The sequence below is a fragment of the Trichechus manatus genome, unplaced genomic scaffold (assembly GCF_000243295.1).
Source record: "Trichechus manatus latirostris isolate Lorelei unplaced genomic scaffold, TriManLat1.0 scaffold00043, whole genome shotgun sequence".
In the NCBI taxonomy this organism is placed as follows: domain Eukaryota; kingdom Metazoa; phylum Chordata; class Mammalia; order Sirenia; family Trichechidae; genus Trichechus; species Trichechus manatus.
The window spans coordinates 9,380,414-9,399,037 of record NW_004443979.1 but is presented as its reverse complement, the minus strand read 5'-3'; the positions used below and the strand labels follow the sequence as shown (position 1 = coordinate 9,399,037).

The 18,624-nt window shown below is 36.0% G+C and overlaps 1 protein-coding gene across 2 annotated transcripts in view; it reads left to right on the top strand.

Annotated features, from left to right (window-relative positions):
* The window catches only part of NUBPL (NUBP iron-sulfur cluster assembly factor, mitochondrial), a 291,711-nt gene extending 281,721 nt beyond the window's left edge, over positions 1-9,990 (top strand). Inside the window, exons 10-11 of one of the 2 annotated variants that reach the window (XM_004376551.3) lie at positions 294-376; positions 8,757-9,990. In XM_004376551.3, coding sequence (XP_004376608.2) covers positions 294-376; positions 8,757-8,819 — 146 coding nt within the window. In that variant the 3' untranslated portion in view covers positions 8,820-9,990. Of the gene's footprint in view, positions 1-293; positions 2,515-8,756 lie in introns of those variants that run through there. The other variant, XM_023731482.1, reaches the window with a different exon arrangement.
* The last annotated feature ends 8,634 nt before the right edge of the window (positions 9,991-18,624 follow it).

Below are 18,624 nucleotides of genomic sequence, written 5' to 3'. Positions count from 1 at the left end.
CAAGGTAGAATGTAGAGCATTGTCTTTATAAGCTGTGTCATGCCAATTGAGCTAGATGTTCCCCGAGACCATGGTCCCCAGAGCCCTCCGCCCGTCAGCTGGAATATTTTGCCCGTAGTTTTCATCTGAAATCTCTTTTTCAGAGATTTAGCAATTTGAGGATAGTCGGAACTCAAGTTGATTTGAATTTACTTAGCTTCAGATTTTGTTTCTTTCTAAAGTTTAAATAGTAAAATTCCAAATGCCTATGTGAACTTTTCTGGTACTAATGGATATCTGGTGGGCTCTTTTAGGAGACATTCCCTTACACCTTAACATAAGGGAAACTTCAGATACAGGCCAGCCAATTGTGTTTTCACAGCCTGAAAGCGATGAGGTAAGTAGTATTTTAAAATATATACATTTGTTACAGTTGGGAATACCAAGCTTATCTGTTTACAGTGCATATATGTAAACAAGGGTTAGATAACTTGTCCAAAGCATTTGCACATCATTCACTACTTTATGAGGTAGACATGCCAGTGCTGGCTCTGAACTAGCAGCTAAAAAAATTCACCTACAAAGAATCATCACCCAATCAGTTTTCTCACTAAGAACATGAACAATGAGAGTTTGGAAATTTCTTATCTTGCTGGCTAGCGATAACCTAACTGCCCAGGGTTGTTATATTTCAGTCTTAGAAGTTGAGCGGATCGTTGGGAAAAGGGAACCTAATATAACGATTGAGTTGGACATAGGGAAACTTTGTAAACCATTAGAGATGAGACTTTCATTACATTTATTTTAATAAATATGATTGGGGAGGTGGGATGGAAAGACAAATAGTGTTTTATTAGCAAACATCATTTGGAATACAATAAACAGATTCTCAGGGTTTCTGAAGCTTTATGACTTTAAGCATAAAATATTTTATTTTAATCTTTTTAAAAAAAAACAGAAATAAAATCAATTACGTATATGTCTTCTTTCCCAAGTAGCACTTGTTATGTAAATTAGAAACCAAATCATCATCTGGTAGGTCAGTTTTGTACCATTATGTGGTACATCTGGTACATAGAGTTTTTGTGCTCCTTTGCTGAATGGCCCTGATCTGTCTTTTAATAGTCTTTTTTCCCCCTTAGCTAATGAGTATAACTTTAGAATAACATTATTTTGTACATCTATAACTACTACCTTTTCCAGTCAAGTTTGCTTCCTCTATCTAATCTTCTGTGAACTGGAAAAAGAGCCAAGCTTGGCTAGAGCTGTGAATAAAGTCAGAGTAAATTGACAGTAAGGAATCTTGTATAAGTAGAGTATTTTGAGTTATCTCTTTAGGGGCTCAGAAGTCCTTTCCCTTTTTAGGGTTGTCAGTTACAGTACAGGTGATTGAGTTGCTGAGAGTATGATCTCAGAGTAAATACAGTGTAACATTTATCGTTGTTTTTCTTTTCTCTGCTTTTTAAGGTATTGAATGTTAAATTTTATTTCCTTAGAAATCTTTTAGATGTGCAAAAGTCATAATTATTTCCCTCTTTCATAATTAAAGTCTGACAATCCCACCTACCATAGGTGTGCTTTGCTTTATGCAGTGGATGAAACTTATATGAAAATTGAGACCTTTTTTTTTTTCATTGTATACTTTTAGATGCCTCCTGAGAACAGATTGTTTAAAAACATTCTATAGTGATTCCTTATGAATATGAATAATTACTAATTTATTTCAATTATGAATTTAAATTTTTTATACTTTTTTTTCACCTGTACGTTGTTGTTTTTTTCTTTGAGATTCTCCAAAACCAAGGAGTATTTCAAGGAAGTTAAAGGAGTATAATAAAACAGAATGTATCGTAATTACTCAAGGATGATATTTAAAACTCTGAGCAACAGTGTTTGTGACATTTTTTGTAGTTACATGTCTTTATAATCTAATTTATGTTTGCATAAATATTAGACTCATTGTTTTACTCTTGTTGGGTGACATTTATGAATGTCTTAGGAGAGTCTTAGGACTTTTGTGATCTGGGCTAGTGAGGTCTCTGCAAAAATAGTGAAAATTTCATATACCACACCGTCAGCCTTGAAGATGAAGACTTCTGATCAATTTTAAGATTTAGACATGACCATGAAAAGGAAAAAACAGTGGTGCCATACTTCCATAAAAGATATTAGTTCTTCCTTTTAGATTGTATCCCAAACCAAAAATCAAATCTGTTGCCGTCGAGTCAGTTCTGGCTCATAGCAACCCTGTAAGACAGAGTAGAACTGCCCCATAGGGTTTCCAAGGAGCGGCTGGTGAATTAGCTGCCAACTTTTTGATCAGCAGCCGAGCTCTTAATCACTGCGCCACCAGGCTCCGGATTGTAGCACTCATTATTATTAATCCTCTTCCAAATAATAATAACAGCACTTACAGTGTACCAGGTGCTGTTAGATATTTTATTTACATTATTTATATTCTCACAACAACTTAATACAATATATACATAGTCCCCCTTTTGCAGATGACAAAACTGAGGCTCAAAGAAGTTAAATAATTTTTCCAGGGTCACAGAGCTATTAGATAGTAAGATGTGATTAAAAGGCAAGCCTGTTTCTTCCATATGTTGGCCTCTTTCCGTTACATCACTTTCGGTGTCCTATATTAATAGCTAAGATTTTTCCAGTTCCTTCTAAGAGGCAGGTATAGTGCTTAGGTGTGTTAAATACATTATCTTATTTGATTCTCATAGCACCTTTGTGAGATAGGTATAATCTTCTTTTTTCAGATGAAGAAGCAGAGGTTCATGTACATTAAGGAACTTGCCCAAGAAAGTACTAGAGGCGAGATCCACAGCCAGCTCCGATACCACAGCACATGCAATCTCTTCCCAATGTAGTATTCCTAATTAATTGCAAAATTAGTTCAGCATCTGTGTGTTGTATATATAGACTAGCTTTCATTTCACCTTCTTTTCGTAATATCACAGAGAACTAAAGAAGAGCATGAGCCAACTCTGTCCCTCAGGTGCTGTTGGGATGCACAGCAGCAGGCCATAATCCACGGATCTGAACCTGGGTCTGAGAATCCCTGGAAATTATATCAAAATGCATGAATGTGCATTTCGCTGGGGAGTTAGATAAGAGCTTGTTAGGTTCTCAAAGAGGTTTCTAACTGCCCCCCCGCCCAAAAAAGTGATAAGAATCACTGCATATAAGGAAAAGTGCTAAATCTGAATCTTGGGGTTTTCACTACCAAGAGTCTGCCACTTTCTTAAAGTGTGACCTTAGGCAAGTTTCCTAACCTCTCTGAACCTTTCTCTCCATCTGTAAATTAATATCATAATGAGGAAGATTAAATGAAATGATAATGTGAAAATGCTTTGAAAAATGTCAAGTAGGATACAAATAAGAGTATTTATTGTCTTCTGAAGCTTCTATATAAGATGTCATGACACTAAAATGTTGTTCTTCTTCCTTTTATTAATGGACTCTGAGTCTACTTAATGCCCTTCCATTTATGTAACATCAAATAAATGTCACTCTTTGGTGGCATTTAAAAATCAGAGTACAAGAATTTTCATTGTGAGATGGGAGTAGAGTTTCCAGCTTCAGTGTTAAAGATGTTAACTCCTAGAACCAAGGAAGCTGTGGTTGAGTCCTGGAATCCAGATCCTTTTGGCTGGTCTTGTGATAAATCTTACCTCCTGATAACCCTCTTCTCTTCCCCCCTACTAACTCAAATGGAAATGTGTTCTCAGAAACTAGTCACAGTCCTCTTAACAAATCCTGTTGTATTCATGGAAACTTAATGACCATTCTACTTGCCTGTCTTCATTTAAATAGTAAAAGAAGCATTTACTTGCCAACATGATAAACTTCTGCAAAAGTTACTGAGATGGAACCTATAAACTTAGTGTTAATCACTAACCCTTTAGACTGACATATTTTATTGTTTGGTTTTAGAGACTGATTATTCCATTGCCCCTGAGTCCATTCAGGCTCTCATAGTGACCTTATAGGACAGAGTAGAACTGCCTCAGAGTGTCCAAGGCTGTATTCTTTACAGAAGCAGACTGCCACATCTTTCTCCCTAGAAACTGATACACAGGCAAAATTGTTAATTAGTAAAAATGTCATCGATAGCTTTTTGTCTTCCTTCTTACTCTACCTTCTCTTGTCCATCTTCATCACTCCCTCCTCCCAACACCTGGTTTCAGGGCGCTCATTCTTTGCCTGTAAAATCCTTTAAAATTAAGCATTAGGGGTTTAACTCTTCCAGGAACTTGTAGCTTTCAGAAGAGGCAACACAGAAAAGGCAGTGATTAATTTAAAGGTGTAAATTGTGATGAATTTAAGATATCATTGGGAAAGTTGGGAGAGATTGCAGTACCGAGTAAAGAGCACCTACAGGCCACTCAGCCAATGGACAAAGCCGTCTGCACATGTGCATCCCTGAGGAAAGCAGAGTAAGTGAAACACTAAATATGGATAGTGTAAAATACCAGAGAAAGAGAAAGGAAGTCGACACTTAGAAGTCAGACTCTTAGATTCAGTAGCATGGCCTCATGCTGGTGTGATTATAATTGTTGTTTAATTAAAATTACTTTTGCATTTGATTGAATCCAGGACACCAGTAATGGGCCTATGACTGAGTGGTAATTTTGTAGTTTTATCCTTTTTATCAAGTAAAATTCTTAATGTTAGCATGCAGAGAGGTGTGCTATAAGATATTCCTGGTAAAGACTTTCAAATATAAGTGGAAACTTTATTGTCGTGTAATTTCTAAGTTATCGTGTTGTAGTATTAATATGAAATGACTGCATGATAAATTAGAACTTCGAATCTTTAAAAACAAAGGCAAAGAAAAAAAAACTCTTCATAAACCTTCCTTGCACTTTGATTACCATCCATTCTTTATTGCTTGTTAATGATACCAAAATAAATAAATAAATAAACCTTTGCCATGGAGTTGATTCCGACTCATAGCGACCGTATAGAGCAGACAAATAGGATCCAGCTGTATTATCTGTGCAGCTAGATGACCCAGTAAAAAGCTCTTGAATAAAAGACAAGAGAATCTATATAGAGTTGAGTTGATGAAAGAAGAGAGTATTAATAGTTTAAAAAATCTAAAGCATATCTTTTACATATGATGTGTGTGTGTTGCCTTTTTGCTAGTTATGGATTAAACAAAAGGGAGTGATTTAACTTAATTATTCCTCAGAGAACGGAAAGTGCCCAAAAGGACATGTCCGTATGAGCTCTTCAATAAGATTATAAATTCCTTGAGGACATAATAATAATAGCAGCAGCTACTATGATTTATTGATTGCTTCCTTTGTGCCAGTACTTCACATTGCCTTATTCTCATTTAATATACTCCTCAGAACCCTTTGAGATAGGTACTATTACGATAACCATTTCACAGATGCGGAAACTGAGCTTAGAAGGGCTAAATAACTTGCGTAAGGCCTCGCAGCTAATAAGTAATGGAGCCAAGACTAAGTCATGTCTGTCTGACTTCAAGGCCTCAACTCTTCACTCATGGGCAATTCTGTCTTTCTTTTGTTGTCATTATGCCCCACAGATATCCCGGCACAATGCCTTGCACACTTGTTGAAATGATACTGCTTTGGCTGAAAAAATTCAATCTCAACAGTTTTGTAGAAACTGAAACTGTTCAAGTAAGCATGTTTAGTAGTTTTTCAGCAAATGACAATCTAACCATTACTTCTGAGTGTCATGTATTGGAAGTCTGAGCTTGGAGATAGTCTGTTAAAAAACAAAGGTTAAATGTAGCAAATTATATTATTCTGGACTCATTCAGTATTTTATGTCATCTGATAGGTTTGTGCCTCTAATTTAACCAAGGTGAGTACTAAAAGATTACAGAATAATGGTCATGTCTCAGCTTGCCTTAGTGAACTGTAAATTTTCATCACAGAATATTAGGCTTTAACACCTAGGAAAGCTACTAGGAGATAAAAGATATTTATAAAGATACATGGGTAAAAATCAAACATTAGATTTAAGAGAAACATTTCTGTATAAATATATGTTATTTCCATTTTTAAACAAAAACTATTATTTCTGTTAACTGTCATAGAGTGAAATCATTTTTAGGCTAAGCATTAGAATTAAAATTACTTGGCATTTTGGGTTTACTGTATAGCATGTGATGTGGTTGAAAAAGCTGGGCTTTGGAATCACTTGGACCTAGGTTTGAATCTTTTCCAGCTTACTGACTTTGTGACCTTGAGCACACTTTTTCTTAACTATTCCCAGTTTCTTCGTCTATTAAATTGGGCCCATAACGCTTACTTAATCATGTGAAACTACTCAGTCATGTGCAATTACTTAATCGTGTGAGACTACTGCATAGTAGGTACTCAGTAAAAAAGTTTTAAAGCCTTGTTAATGTTTTGAGAACGTAGTCAGGCCAAAATAAATAGGTTTTGCTGCCTCAACATCCCCCAGCATCTCAGGGGAACCAAAAAGCACCTCTCATAGCTACACCCAAGTGCACACTAGTAATAAGGCCTCGTTCCTCATTTCATGCCCTGCTAACCCAGTGACATTCAGAAAGACCAATCACTTCCACTCTTTGAGAACCCCAATAAAGGCCTCAGCCCACAGGTTGTCTCTCTGGTTCCCCTCCTGCTTGGTTGAGCCCACCATGGTGTGTTTCTTCCCGTGTGGTCTCTCAAGGAGTGCTGTGACCCTAACTCTAGGACTTGTGAGTAATAAAATTTCTTTTATTTTATGGAACTCTTTTGTGTTCATCTCTCGTTGCCACACCTAAGAGACTGTTAAAGCAACCTAACAACTAAGTGATTGGCACAGAGAGCTGTTCTTAAAAGAAAATGACCTTTAAATGAAATTTTAACATTTATCTGGTAAAATAAAACATTATTCAGCTGTTGGGGCTAAATTCTATGCCTTGGTTGTCTAGTGCTGCTATAACAGAAATCCCACAAGTGGGTGGCTTTAACAAACGTATTCCTTTTCTCACAGCTTAGGAGGCCAGAAGTCCAAATTCAGGTTGCCAGCTCTAGCAGTAGGCTTTCTTTCTCTGTCAGCTCTGGAGGAGTGTCCTTGTCTCTTCTGAGCTTCTGCGCCTTCACGTGGCTTGGCGGCTCTCTCTTCTCCCATCTCTGCTCTGCTTGCTTGTTTGATCTATTTTATATCTCAGAAGAGATTGACTCGAGATATACCCTACACTAATCCTGCCTCATTAACATAACAAAAATAACGCATTCCCATATGGGACTGTAACCACAGGCATAGAGGTTAGGATTTAAAACACATATTTTGGGGGGACGCAATTCAGCCCATAACAGTGTAGTCTCTAAAAATGAAGAATGTGTGAAACACACTTAAAGCGCTTCACCAAGTTGCGGTAAACAGACCTCAAACAGCCCTTTTTACTGTACAGAGTCTGGAGTTGGCCCGGCTAGGTTCAAAGCCCAGCACATCTCTTACCAGCTGCTTTGGACAAGATTCTTCACCTTTCTGAGTCTTGATTTTCTTGTCTATAAAGTGGGGATAGTAATAGAATTTACCCATAGGGTAGCTGTGGGAATAAAAAATACTTGGCAAATATTAAATGCTCGGTAAATCTTAGCTATTATCATTATTATTGGAGCCCTGGTGGCGCAGTGGTTAAGAGCTCAGCTGCTAACCAAAAGATTGGCAGTTCGAATCCACCAGCCACTCCTTGGAAACCCTATGGGGCAGTTCTACTCTGTCCTGTAGGGTCACTATGAGTCGGAATCGACTCAATGTCAACGGGTTTGGTTTTGGTTTTATCTTTATCATTATTATTAGTAGTAGTATGTACATAGCTGTTATTATATAACTGTGTAAATTATGGTTGTAGAAAATCTTACTGTGCTTTACAGTTTTTATGAATAAAATAGGGAAAATAAGTTAATATTTGGGCTGCAGTTGTTTAAAAAAACTCTTAAAATGCGAATGTCATGACAGTTGTTCTAACTAGAACGTGGTAGCACTGGGTCAGTCTGTGGCTCATTCCTTGGCTTAGAAGCTGCTTTCACTGTTGCTCTGCACTGGGGGCCCTGGTGATGGAGAGTGTAACAGGTGAACCAGGAATGCTTGCTTGGTACCCAAGTCTATCAGGTGAAGGAGCCTGTAGATGCTCAGTGCTGGTATCACACACTTTTCTCAGGGGAAATGAAAATGTTTTCCAAAGATAAACCCTAGGGTGGTAGTAAATAGCCCTCCTTCAAATGACTAACAGCTCTTATGCCAAAGAAGTTTTGGCAGTATCTACCTCAGGATATCAATTTATGAGTGGAAGAAGGCATAATTTTCTGTAACTAGACTGGGTTGCTAGTTTGCTGACATGGGATTAGAGTTTGAAAAACAGTTAACTGCTGGTACTAAATATTTTTCAGAAAGTCATCTTTCAGGTAAAACCTGTTGCCGTTGAGTCGATTTCAACTTGTAGCAACCCTGTAGGACAGAGTAGAACTCCCCCATAGGACTTCTAAGGAGCTGCTGGTGGATTCGAACTGCCGACCTTTCGGTTAGCAGCCATAGCTCTTAACCACTGCACCACCATCTTTCAAATAGTTACCCTAAAGTATTTTCTCCCCCTACTCCACCTGTAATGCACATAGCAGTATCTTCTCTCTACTGAATTTCCTCATCTCACTCGGCCCTTTTACTGTCAAATTCAGTGGACATCTGTGTCAAACAGGATTTTCATAAGCCATTCAGTTCCTGATGGGAAGAAATATAGAACAAATGAGTATGAATCTGTTCTTTTATAGGCCAAAGCGTACCTGAGGATTGCTGAAGAAGTGGTGAGAAGATTGCCCCCTCCTCCAGAATGATTCTTCAAGTGTTGTGGAACTTGGCAAGATGGCTTTTGAATATCAGCAGGGTGGTGGTGGAATCATAGTTGTTTTCTTGTATTTCTAAGGAAATAATGTCTTATTTTCAGGGTTAATTTGCTAAACAATCATTTAAAAATAAAATTTTTATGTAACAATGCTAACTGCTACATGTAGGAATCTTTTTAGAAATTTGATGTGTACCAAGTCCAGCTGCACAGAACTGCAGTTTATTTTATTGAACTACCATCTGAGGAATCATGAGTTTATGATGTTACAAGCCCAACCCTCAGTTCAGAAGAGAACTGTGCTCTTTTTGTAGGACAATAGAGTTGGTCATTTATAGGATTTACTAAATTCGGACACAAGTGTTACACCTCCCCACCAGGCTCTTTGATCTGGGTTTAAATCCTGCTTCTAATACTATCTTGGACAAGTTCTTAATAGAGATGAATCTCTGCTTCTTCATCTGGTCTAGACTCTATCCCAGATTTAACAAATCTGAGTCTTTAAGAGTGGGGCCTGGACGTGTATTTTTAAAAAGATTATGATGATGATTTTGGTGATGACTGATTATGATGGCAATAATAATAATAGCTAACACTTATCAAGTGCTTTCTGTATGACCTTGTAGTTAATCTTCCTTTAGTATGAGTCAGGTACTATTGTTATTTCCATTTTACAGATGAGGAGTCTGAGGCATGGAAAAGTTAAGTGTCTTACTGAAAATTATTCTTCTGTGGAGCTAGGATTTGAACTTGGGCAGCTAGATACTGGATCCTTCCTTTTGTAAACCAAAGTGCACTGTTAATTTCAAAAGAAGGATGTAGTATTCAGCATTTCCTAAACTTTTTTGGGGCATTTGACCATGGAATTCTTTTTTTAAAAAGAACATTTCATGGGATTCATATTGCAAAGAATGCACTTTGAAAAACATGTACTTGTCTAGTTGTGGCTCAGAAGAGTCAGGGACTTCACAAGGTCAAATAGCAGGACAGTTGTAAAACTGCAAGTACTAGTAAGAGTGAGTCATTAGTTAATTCTCAGATATAAGAAGGCAACCTATGACCTTTGGCAAATTTTTTTTAAATTGTACTTTAGATGAAGGTTTACAGAACAAACTAGCTTCTCATTAAACAGTATACATATTGCTTTATGACATTGGTTACCAACCCCATTACATGTGAACACTCTCCCTTCTCGACCTTGGTTCTATCTTACTAGCTTTCCTGTTCCCTCCTGCCTTCTTGTCCTTGCCCCTTTAGTCTCGTTTTGTCCTATGGGCCTGTCTAATCTTTAGCTAAAAGGTGAATTTCAGGAGTGATTTCATTACTGAGCTAATAGAGTGTCTGGAGGCCATACTCTCAGGGTTTCTCCAGTCTCTGTCAGTCCAGTAAGTCTGGTCTTTTTTTAAGTTAGAATTTTGTTCTACATTTTTCTCCAGCTCTGTCAGGGACCCTCTATTGTGATCCCTGTCAGAGCAGTCAGTGGTGGTAGCTGGGCACCATCTAGTTGTACTAGACTCAGTCTGGTGGAGGCCATGGTAGTTGTGGTCTGTTAGTCCTTTGGACTAATCTTTCCCTTGTGTTTTTAGTTTTCTTCATTTTCCCTTGCTCCTGAAAGGGTGAGACCAGCAGAGTATCTTAGATGGCCACTCACAGGCTTTTAAGACTCCAGACGCTACTCACCAAAGTAGAATATAGAACTTTTTCTTTATAAACTATGTGTTATGCCAATTGAGCTAGTTTGGCATAATTCAAACTCCCTGAGGGACCGAATTACTGGGCTAAGGGCTGTGGGGACCTTACCCTGAAGAAGAAGTGCTGGCTTCCACAGGATTGTGTACTGTCTTACCCTTTACCAAAGTTACCACTTATCTATTGTCTATTTAGTGTTTTTCCACCTCCCTTCCCCTCCCTCATAACCATCAAAGATTGTTTCTTTTTTATGTGTAAACCTATTCATGAGTTTTTATAGTAGTGGTCTCATACAATATTTGTCCTTTTGTGATTGATTTATTTCACTCAGCATAAGGCCCTCCAGATTGAGATGCTTCGCAGATTCATCATTGTTCTTTATTGTTGCGTAGTACTCCATTGTGTGTATGTACCATAGTTTGTTTATCCATTCATCTGTTGTTGGACATCTAGGTTGTTTCCATCTTTTTGCTATTGTGAACAATGCAGTTTGGCAAATATCTTGACCTCCTTCACAATCTAGTTAAGAAGCCAGAAAATTAGGCAAAGAGTTGCATGTTGCTAAAAATGTGTTCACGTTCAAGTAGATACATGAGACTAAATGGGCAGCTCCTGTCCGGAGGCAAGATGAGAAGGCAAAAAGGGACAGGAGCTGGTTGAATGGAGATGGGAAATCCAGGGTGGAAAGGAGGAGTGTGCTGTCACATTAGAGAGAGAGCAACTAGGGTCACATAACAATGTGTGTAAAAATGTTTGTATGACAACTAGAGCTGTAAACTTTTGCTTAAGGCACAATAAAAACAAACAAAAAAAAGTTCACACACTTATATTCACAGCAAAAACCTATACGTGAATGTTCGTAGAAGCTTTATTCGTAATAGCCAAAAACAACCCAGATATCTTTTGTTGGGTGAATGGTTAAATAAACTGTGATACATCCATACCATGAAATACTACTCAGCAATAACAAGGAACAAACTATTGATACATGCAATAACCAGGATGAATTCCAGAGAATTCTGCTGAATGAAAAAGCTAATCTTGAAAGGTTGTGGACTGTATGATTCCATTTATGTAACATTCTTGAAATGACAAAATTATAGAGATGGAGAACAGATAAGTGGTTGCCAAGGGTTTAGGAGGGGTGAGGGTGGGAGTTAAGTGGGTGTGGCGATAAAAGGACAACGTGAGGGTACCTTGTGGCGATGGAAATGTTCTATACCTTGACTGTATCTATATCAATGTCTTGGTTGTGATATTGTACTATAGTTTTTTAAGATGTTACTATTGTGGTGTGTTGGGAGAATTGAGTAAAGAGTACATAGGGTCTCGTTATTTTTTACAACTACATGTGAATCTACAATTATCTCAAAATTAAAAAATTTAATTTAAAAAAGAGACGTGTGCTTCTGTAACTGAACTGAAATTCCCTAGGGAATCAAATTGTCCATACTAATTAATATCATGAATAAAAGTATTTGTGATAACACACTATAGTTATAATTCGTTACTCTGAGACAGAAGTAATAACTTTAATTTGCAGATATTTGTCTTTTGTTGTCCTTTTTTTTTTTTTTGCAATATAGATGATCATTGAGCTCTTCTGAATATCAAAAGTAAGTGCTTGAACCAAGCTTAAGTTTCCCTGGAAAAAAAATTATTTAAGTTCCAGTGGTACCAAAGATTTTGTGCCATAATTTAATATACCTCATGGAGATATGGGAAAGATGATCTTTATAATATATATGTCTTAGAGAAGATACACATATATATTCCTCTGCCTTCTTCTCCTTCACTTGACTAGTCTCTGCAGATGCTTTGAGGGGTCACTGAAAAAATGGTGGTTGGAGTTTATATGTAGGTTCAGAAGTGGAAGAAAGGAAAGTAGTTATAAAAGCAAGAACTAAACTTATTCTAAAATTTGGCCTATGGCAGCCTTTGCTAAGCTTCAAAGAGCTGACTTCAAAGATAGACTCTCAAGCTCAGCTAGTCTGCCTGTTGTTAGGAGGTAATATTTCTTCCTCATTCTTCACATCTCCATAGGATATAGGGAATTTCCATGCCACTATCCAGGAGAGAAAAGTATGGGGGGAATATCTTTAGCTTATCTCTGCTTCCTCACTCACTCTATTTCAGGGAAGATGAGGTGACTCATCTGATGGGTGGATTTCTTCCTGTCTACATTTGTTTGATTTCAGCCATATCCTGAGCTTTCTGAGGTAGGCTCTACTCCAGCAGAGAAGCTTGAAGTTGGCTATCTCTGCCTCAGACTGATGGGCAACTCTATCTGGTTTAGGGGTAGGGATTTTGTAGCCCATCGTGGTTATATATCCTCTGATCTAGCTTTTGCAAGTAATAGATGTAATATTTTTACCTTTATTTGAATTCTCTGTCTCTCACTTCCAAACAGGGGAAGAATCCTCCACCTCCACTACATCCCAAGAAAACACAAATTACCTTTATAGAATCCTAGAAAGTTAGCACTGAAGCGTATTTTAGAGTTCGTATAGTCCCATCACTCCATTTGAAGCATCTCTAGTTAAAAATACTTTCCCCAATGGCTAGAAGCTTTTTTGGGGGGCGAGGGGGTTATTTTTTTATTGTGAAGTATAATACATATACAGTGAAGCACAGAAGACATATATGTACAGCTCAATTATCACAAAGTGAACACCCATGTAACTGCCAACTAAGTTAAGAAGTAGAACACTGCCAGCATCCCAGAGACCCCAGTGTGTTTGTTTCCAATCACTACCCACTCCATCCCTTACCAAATGTTTTAACACCTAAGCCTGTATCCCTGAATATTATAGTTTTGCCTATTTTTTGACATTTGTATTAAATGGAATTATACAGTATGTATTCTTTCGATCTGACAGCTTTAACTCTGTTTCTAAGATCTGTCTCTATTTTTGTGTGTAGTTGTGTTTTGTTCATGTTCTTTGCTGTAGGATATTTCATTGTTGGAATATAGACAAATTATCCATTCTATTGTAAATCCCGTAACAGATAAATAATGCGTTTTAGCTCATCAGTAGACTCTACTGATAAGGAAAGAGTCAGTGAACTTGAGATAGGTTAACAGGACTACCCAAACTGAAGCACGAGAAGAATTAAAAAAAAAAAATTATGCAAGAGATGGAGATAATATCAAAAAGTCTAATCTATATGTGATTAGAATCTCGTAAGGAGAAGAGGGAAGACAGACAGACAAAATATTTAAAGAGATAATGGCTAATTTTTTTTTTCTAATGGCTAAGAATTTTTAAAAAATAATCATAAAAAGTATCAAACCAAGGAATTCAAGAAGCTCAGAAACCCCCAAGTGAGATATTAAAAATCTGGATACATTGTGTTGAAACTTTCAGAAGAACAAAGATAAAGAGAAAATCTTGAAGGATATAAGAGAAAAAACTTATATTACATGCAGAGGAACAAAAACAAGACCTGCTGTATGCAGGCCATAAGACAATGAAGTGACATTTTTAAAGTGCCAAAATTAACACAAACAAACAATAACTGTCAATCCAGAATTCTATATGAAAATAGCATTCAAGAAAGAAAGACTTTTTCAGGCAAATCTGAGAAAATTCCTTAACAGCAGACTATATTACAAGAAATGTTATAGGAAGTTCTTCAGTCAGAAGGAGTATGGTACCAAACAGAAACTTTTATCTATACAAAGAAATGAAGATCTCTGAAAATGGTTAAAATAATGATAGGTATAAAAGATACTTATTGTCTTATTTTTAATCATTCAAAAAGATACCTGACTGTCTAAAGCAAAAAATAATAGCAATATATTGTGGGCTTATAACATGTATAAAAGTAAAATACGAAAACAATAGCACAAAAGATGGAAGGGATCTATTTGCGGCATACTATTATAAGGTTCTTACACTATACGAGGGATGGTATATTATTTGAAGGTAGATTGTGGTTAATCAAGGCTATAGATTGTAAATTTAAAATGACTACTAACTTTTTAAATGAGGTTGAATAATAAGTCATTAGTGGAGATGAAATGGAAATATAAAAAAAAATTTAATCCAAAAGCAAGCAGAAATAAAGGGGGAAAAAAGCAAAGAACAGATGGAATGAATAGAAAATAGCTGATAAGATGGCAGATTTTTTCTCAACAATGACATAAAATTATACATATATATATAAAGATGGCAGATTTTAATCCAAGCATATCAATAGTTACAATAAATTTAAATGTTCAAAACATACTAATTAAAAGACAGAGATTGTCAGATTGGATAAAAAAGACCCAACTATGTACTGTCTAAAAGAATTCATTTTAAATATAAAGACACAAACAGGTTAAAAGTAAAAGGATGGAAAATATGTACTTTGCAAGTAATAATCAAAAGAAAGCTGGAGTTGCTATAATAATATCAGACATGGTGGACTTGAAAAGAAGGAGCATTACTGGGGATAAAGGGAAACATTACATAATAATGAAGGTGTTAATTATCCAAGAAGATGTATGTAACAATCGTAAATGCATATGCACCTAATAAAATACCTTCAAAATATAGGAAGTAAAAATTGATAGAACTAGAAGTAAAAATAGAGAAATCCATAGTTCAACACTTCTCTCTCAGTAAACGTTCTATCTCTGGAACAAAGACAGAAAATCAGTAAGGATTAGAAAACTTGAATGATACTAACAACCAACATTTACAGATCACTCCACTCCAAAACAGCAGAATACAGTTTTCAAGTGCTTGTGGAACATTCACCAAGATAGACCATATTCTGGGCCCTAAAACATACTTCAAAATATTTAAAATAATTGAAATCATATAAAGTATCTTCTGTGACCATAACAGAATTAAATAGAATTCATTAACATAAACATACCTGGAAAATCTCCAAATATTTGGAAATAAAACAATTCTAAATTACCCATGAGTCAAAGAGGAAACAATATAAAAATTATAAAATATTTTGAACTATCTGAAAATGAAAACAAAACATAACAAAATTTGTGGGATTCAGTTAAAGCAGTACTTGGAGTGAAATTTATAGTATTAAATGCTTATATTAGAAAAAAGCTCTCAAATCTTTGAAGTAATCTTTCACATTAACAACCTAGAAATAGAAGAGCAAATTAAATCTAAAGCAAACAAAAGAGTGAAAATAATAGAGAGCAAGATCCATAAAATTGAGAAGAAAAGCAGTGAAATCAAAAGCTGGTATTTTGAAAAAATCAATAAAATTGACAAACCTCAATTTAGAAGTTAGATTTAGAGATTAAGAGAAGAGAGAGAGAAAGAGAGAAGACAGAAATTGCCAATATCAGAAATGAAAGACGGAATATTACTAAGATCCTACAGATACTAAAAGAATGATAGGAGTTTTACAAGCAACTTTATACCCCCAAAATTGACAACTTAGATGAAATGGACAAATTCCTTGAAAGATAGTATCTACCATAGCTCACTCAAGAAGAAATAGAGAACTTCAATAGTCCTAAATCACTAAAAGAAATGTAATTTGTCATTAAAAACCAACAAAGAAAAGTCCAGCCCTAGATGCCTTTACTTGCAAAATCTATCCAACATTTATGGAAGAAATAATACACCAGTTTTACACAAACTCTTCCCCAACTCATTTTATGAAATTAGCATTACACCAATACCCAAACCAGACAAAAACAGTACAAGAAAGCTACAAGCCAATATCCCTCATGAACATAGACATGAAAATCCTCAACAACATATTATTTAATTGAATTCAGCATTATCTAAAAAGAATAATACATTGTGACCAATAGGGTATTATTTTGGGAATGCAAGACTGGTTCAACATTTGGAAATTAATCAATGCAAACAACAGACTTTTTCTCAACAAAGAAAACCCATATGTTTATCTCAATAGATGCAGAAAAAACATATGGAATAATTCAATGTTCATTTATGATAAAAATTCTCAGCAAACTAGGAATAGAAGATTACTCTTTCAACCTGATAAAAGGCATCTACAAACAACCTACAGCTAGCATCCTACCTAATAGTGAAAGACCGACTGCTTTCCCCTAAAACTGGGAACAAGACAAGGATATTCAGGCTCACCACTTTTATTCAGCATCACACTGGAGGTCTTATCCAGTGCAGTAGAAAAAACAAAAGTCATACAGCTTGGAAAGGAGAAATGAAACTTTCTCTATTCACAGATGACATGATTGTTTATACAGAAAATCTCAAAAAGTATACAAAAAAGCTACTATAATAAATGAATTTATTATATATAAATATATAAATGAAAAAGAGTTGCAGGATACCAGGTCAATATACAAAATCAATTTCATGTGTATATACTAGTAATGAACAATTGGACATTGAAATGAAAAAGGTACAATTTATAATGTCACAAAACCATGAAATATTTATGTATAAATCTAATATGTGCAAGACATGTTATGCTTACAAGTATAAAACACTGATGAAAGAAAACACAGAAATGGGGAATGATACCATGTTCATGGTTTAGAAGACACAGTGTTGTTAAGATATCTATTCTCCCCAAATTGATCTATATCCAATGCAATCCCAGTCAAAATCCCAGAAGACTTTTTTGTTGAAATTGACAACCTGATTCCAAAATTTACATGGAAATAAAGAGGGTATAGTATAGCCCATACAATTTTGAAAGAAAAAAAGATTAGAGTTGGGGGACTTTCACTACCTGACTTCAAGACTTATTATAAAGCTATAATAATTAAGACAGTGTGGTATTGGTATAAATATAGATATTTAGAACCATGAAACAAACTAGAGAGTTCAGATATAGACACACACAGATATAATAACTTGATTTTCAACAAAGATCTTGTCATGGTTAAGATTGTGTGTCAACTTGGCTGACCATGATTCTCAGTGTTTTGGCAGTCGTGTGATGTTATGATCACTTTCCAGTTGAGATCTGGTATGTGCTCACCCCCGTGATGGGATCTGCTGTGAGTAGCCAATCGGTTGAAGGGGAGTTTCCTTGGGCATGTGGCCTGCATCGAGTGTGGGTGGATATTCTGGCAGTTCTGGCAGGGCTTGAGGGCTTTTGCTCGCTCTAGATCCTGCAGCTGGCTCCTGTTCATCTGACCTCCAGTTCTTTGGACTTGAGCTAGCAGATTACCTGCAGTCTTGCCTGCCGATTTTGGGATTTGTCGATCTTCAAAGCCTATGAGCAACAGCCCAGCTCTCCAACCTGCCAATCTTGGGTTCGCCAGCCCGTATGGCTACGTGTATCAGGAGAAGCTTCTGTGCTGACCTACAGACTTGGGACGTTACAGCCTCTACAACCGCATGAGCTATTTCCTTGATATAAATCCATCTGTCTATAAATATTTATATGCTTTATTGGTATTGCTTCTTTAGAGAACCCAGCCTAAGACAGATGTCAAGGCAATTCAGTGAGGAATGGATAATCTTTTCAGCAATGATGCTGGAGTAACTAAACATCATTCCAAAGATATGATCCTCTCTCTATACCTTACACATGTACAAAAGTTAACTCAAAATAGAGCATAGGCCTAAATGTAAAATCTGAAACTATGAGACTTCTAGAAGAAAATAGGAGAAAATCTTCATGATCTTGAGATAGGCAAATATTTTTTAAATAGGACACAAAAATCACTATATAACTATAAAAGAAAAAATTGATAATTTATACTTCATCAAAATTAAAACTTTGAAAGACATGGTTAAGAAAATTAAAAGGCAACTTACAGACTTGGAGAAAACATTTGCAAAATATATGTCTGGCAAATAATTTGTATCTAAAATATATAAAGAATTCTTTTAACCTAAGAATAATAAGACAACCCAATTTAAAAGTGGGTGAAAAATTTGAATGGACACTTAATCAAAAAAGAGATACCATTAACCAATAATAAGCACATGAAAAAATGCTCAACATCATTAGTCATAAGCGAAATACAAATTAAAACCACAATGAGATATCACTACATAGTCACTATAAAGGCTACGGTTAAAAAGATTGACCATACCAAGACTTGGTAACAGTGTGGAGCCACCGGAACTGTCATACACTGTTGGTAGGAATATAAAATAGTACAACCACTTTGGTAAACAAAATGGTAT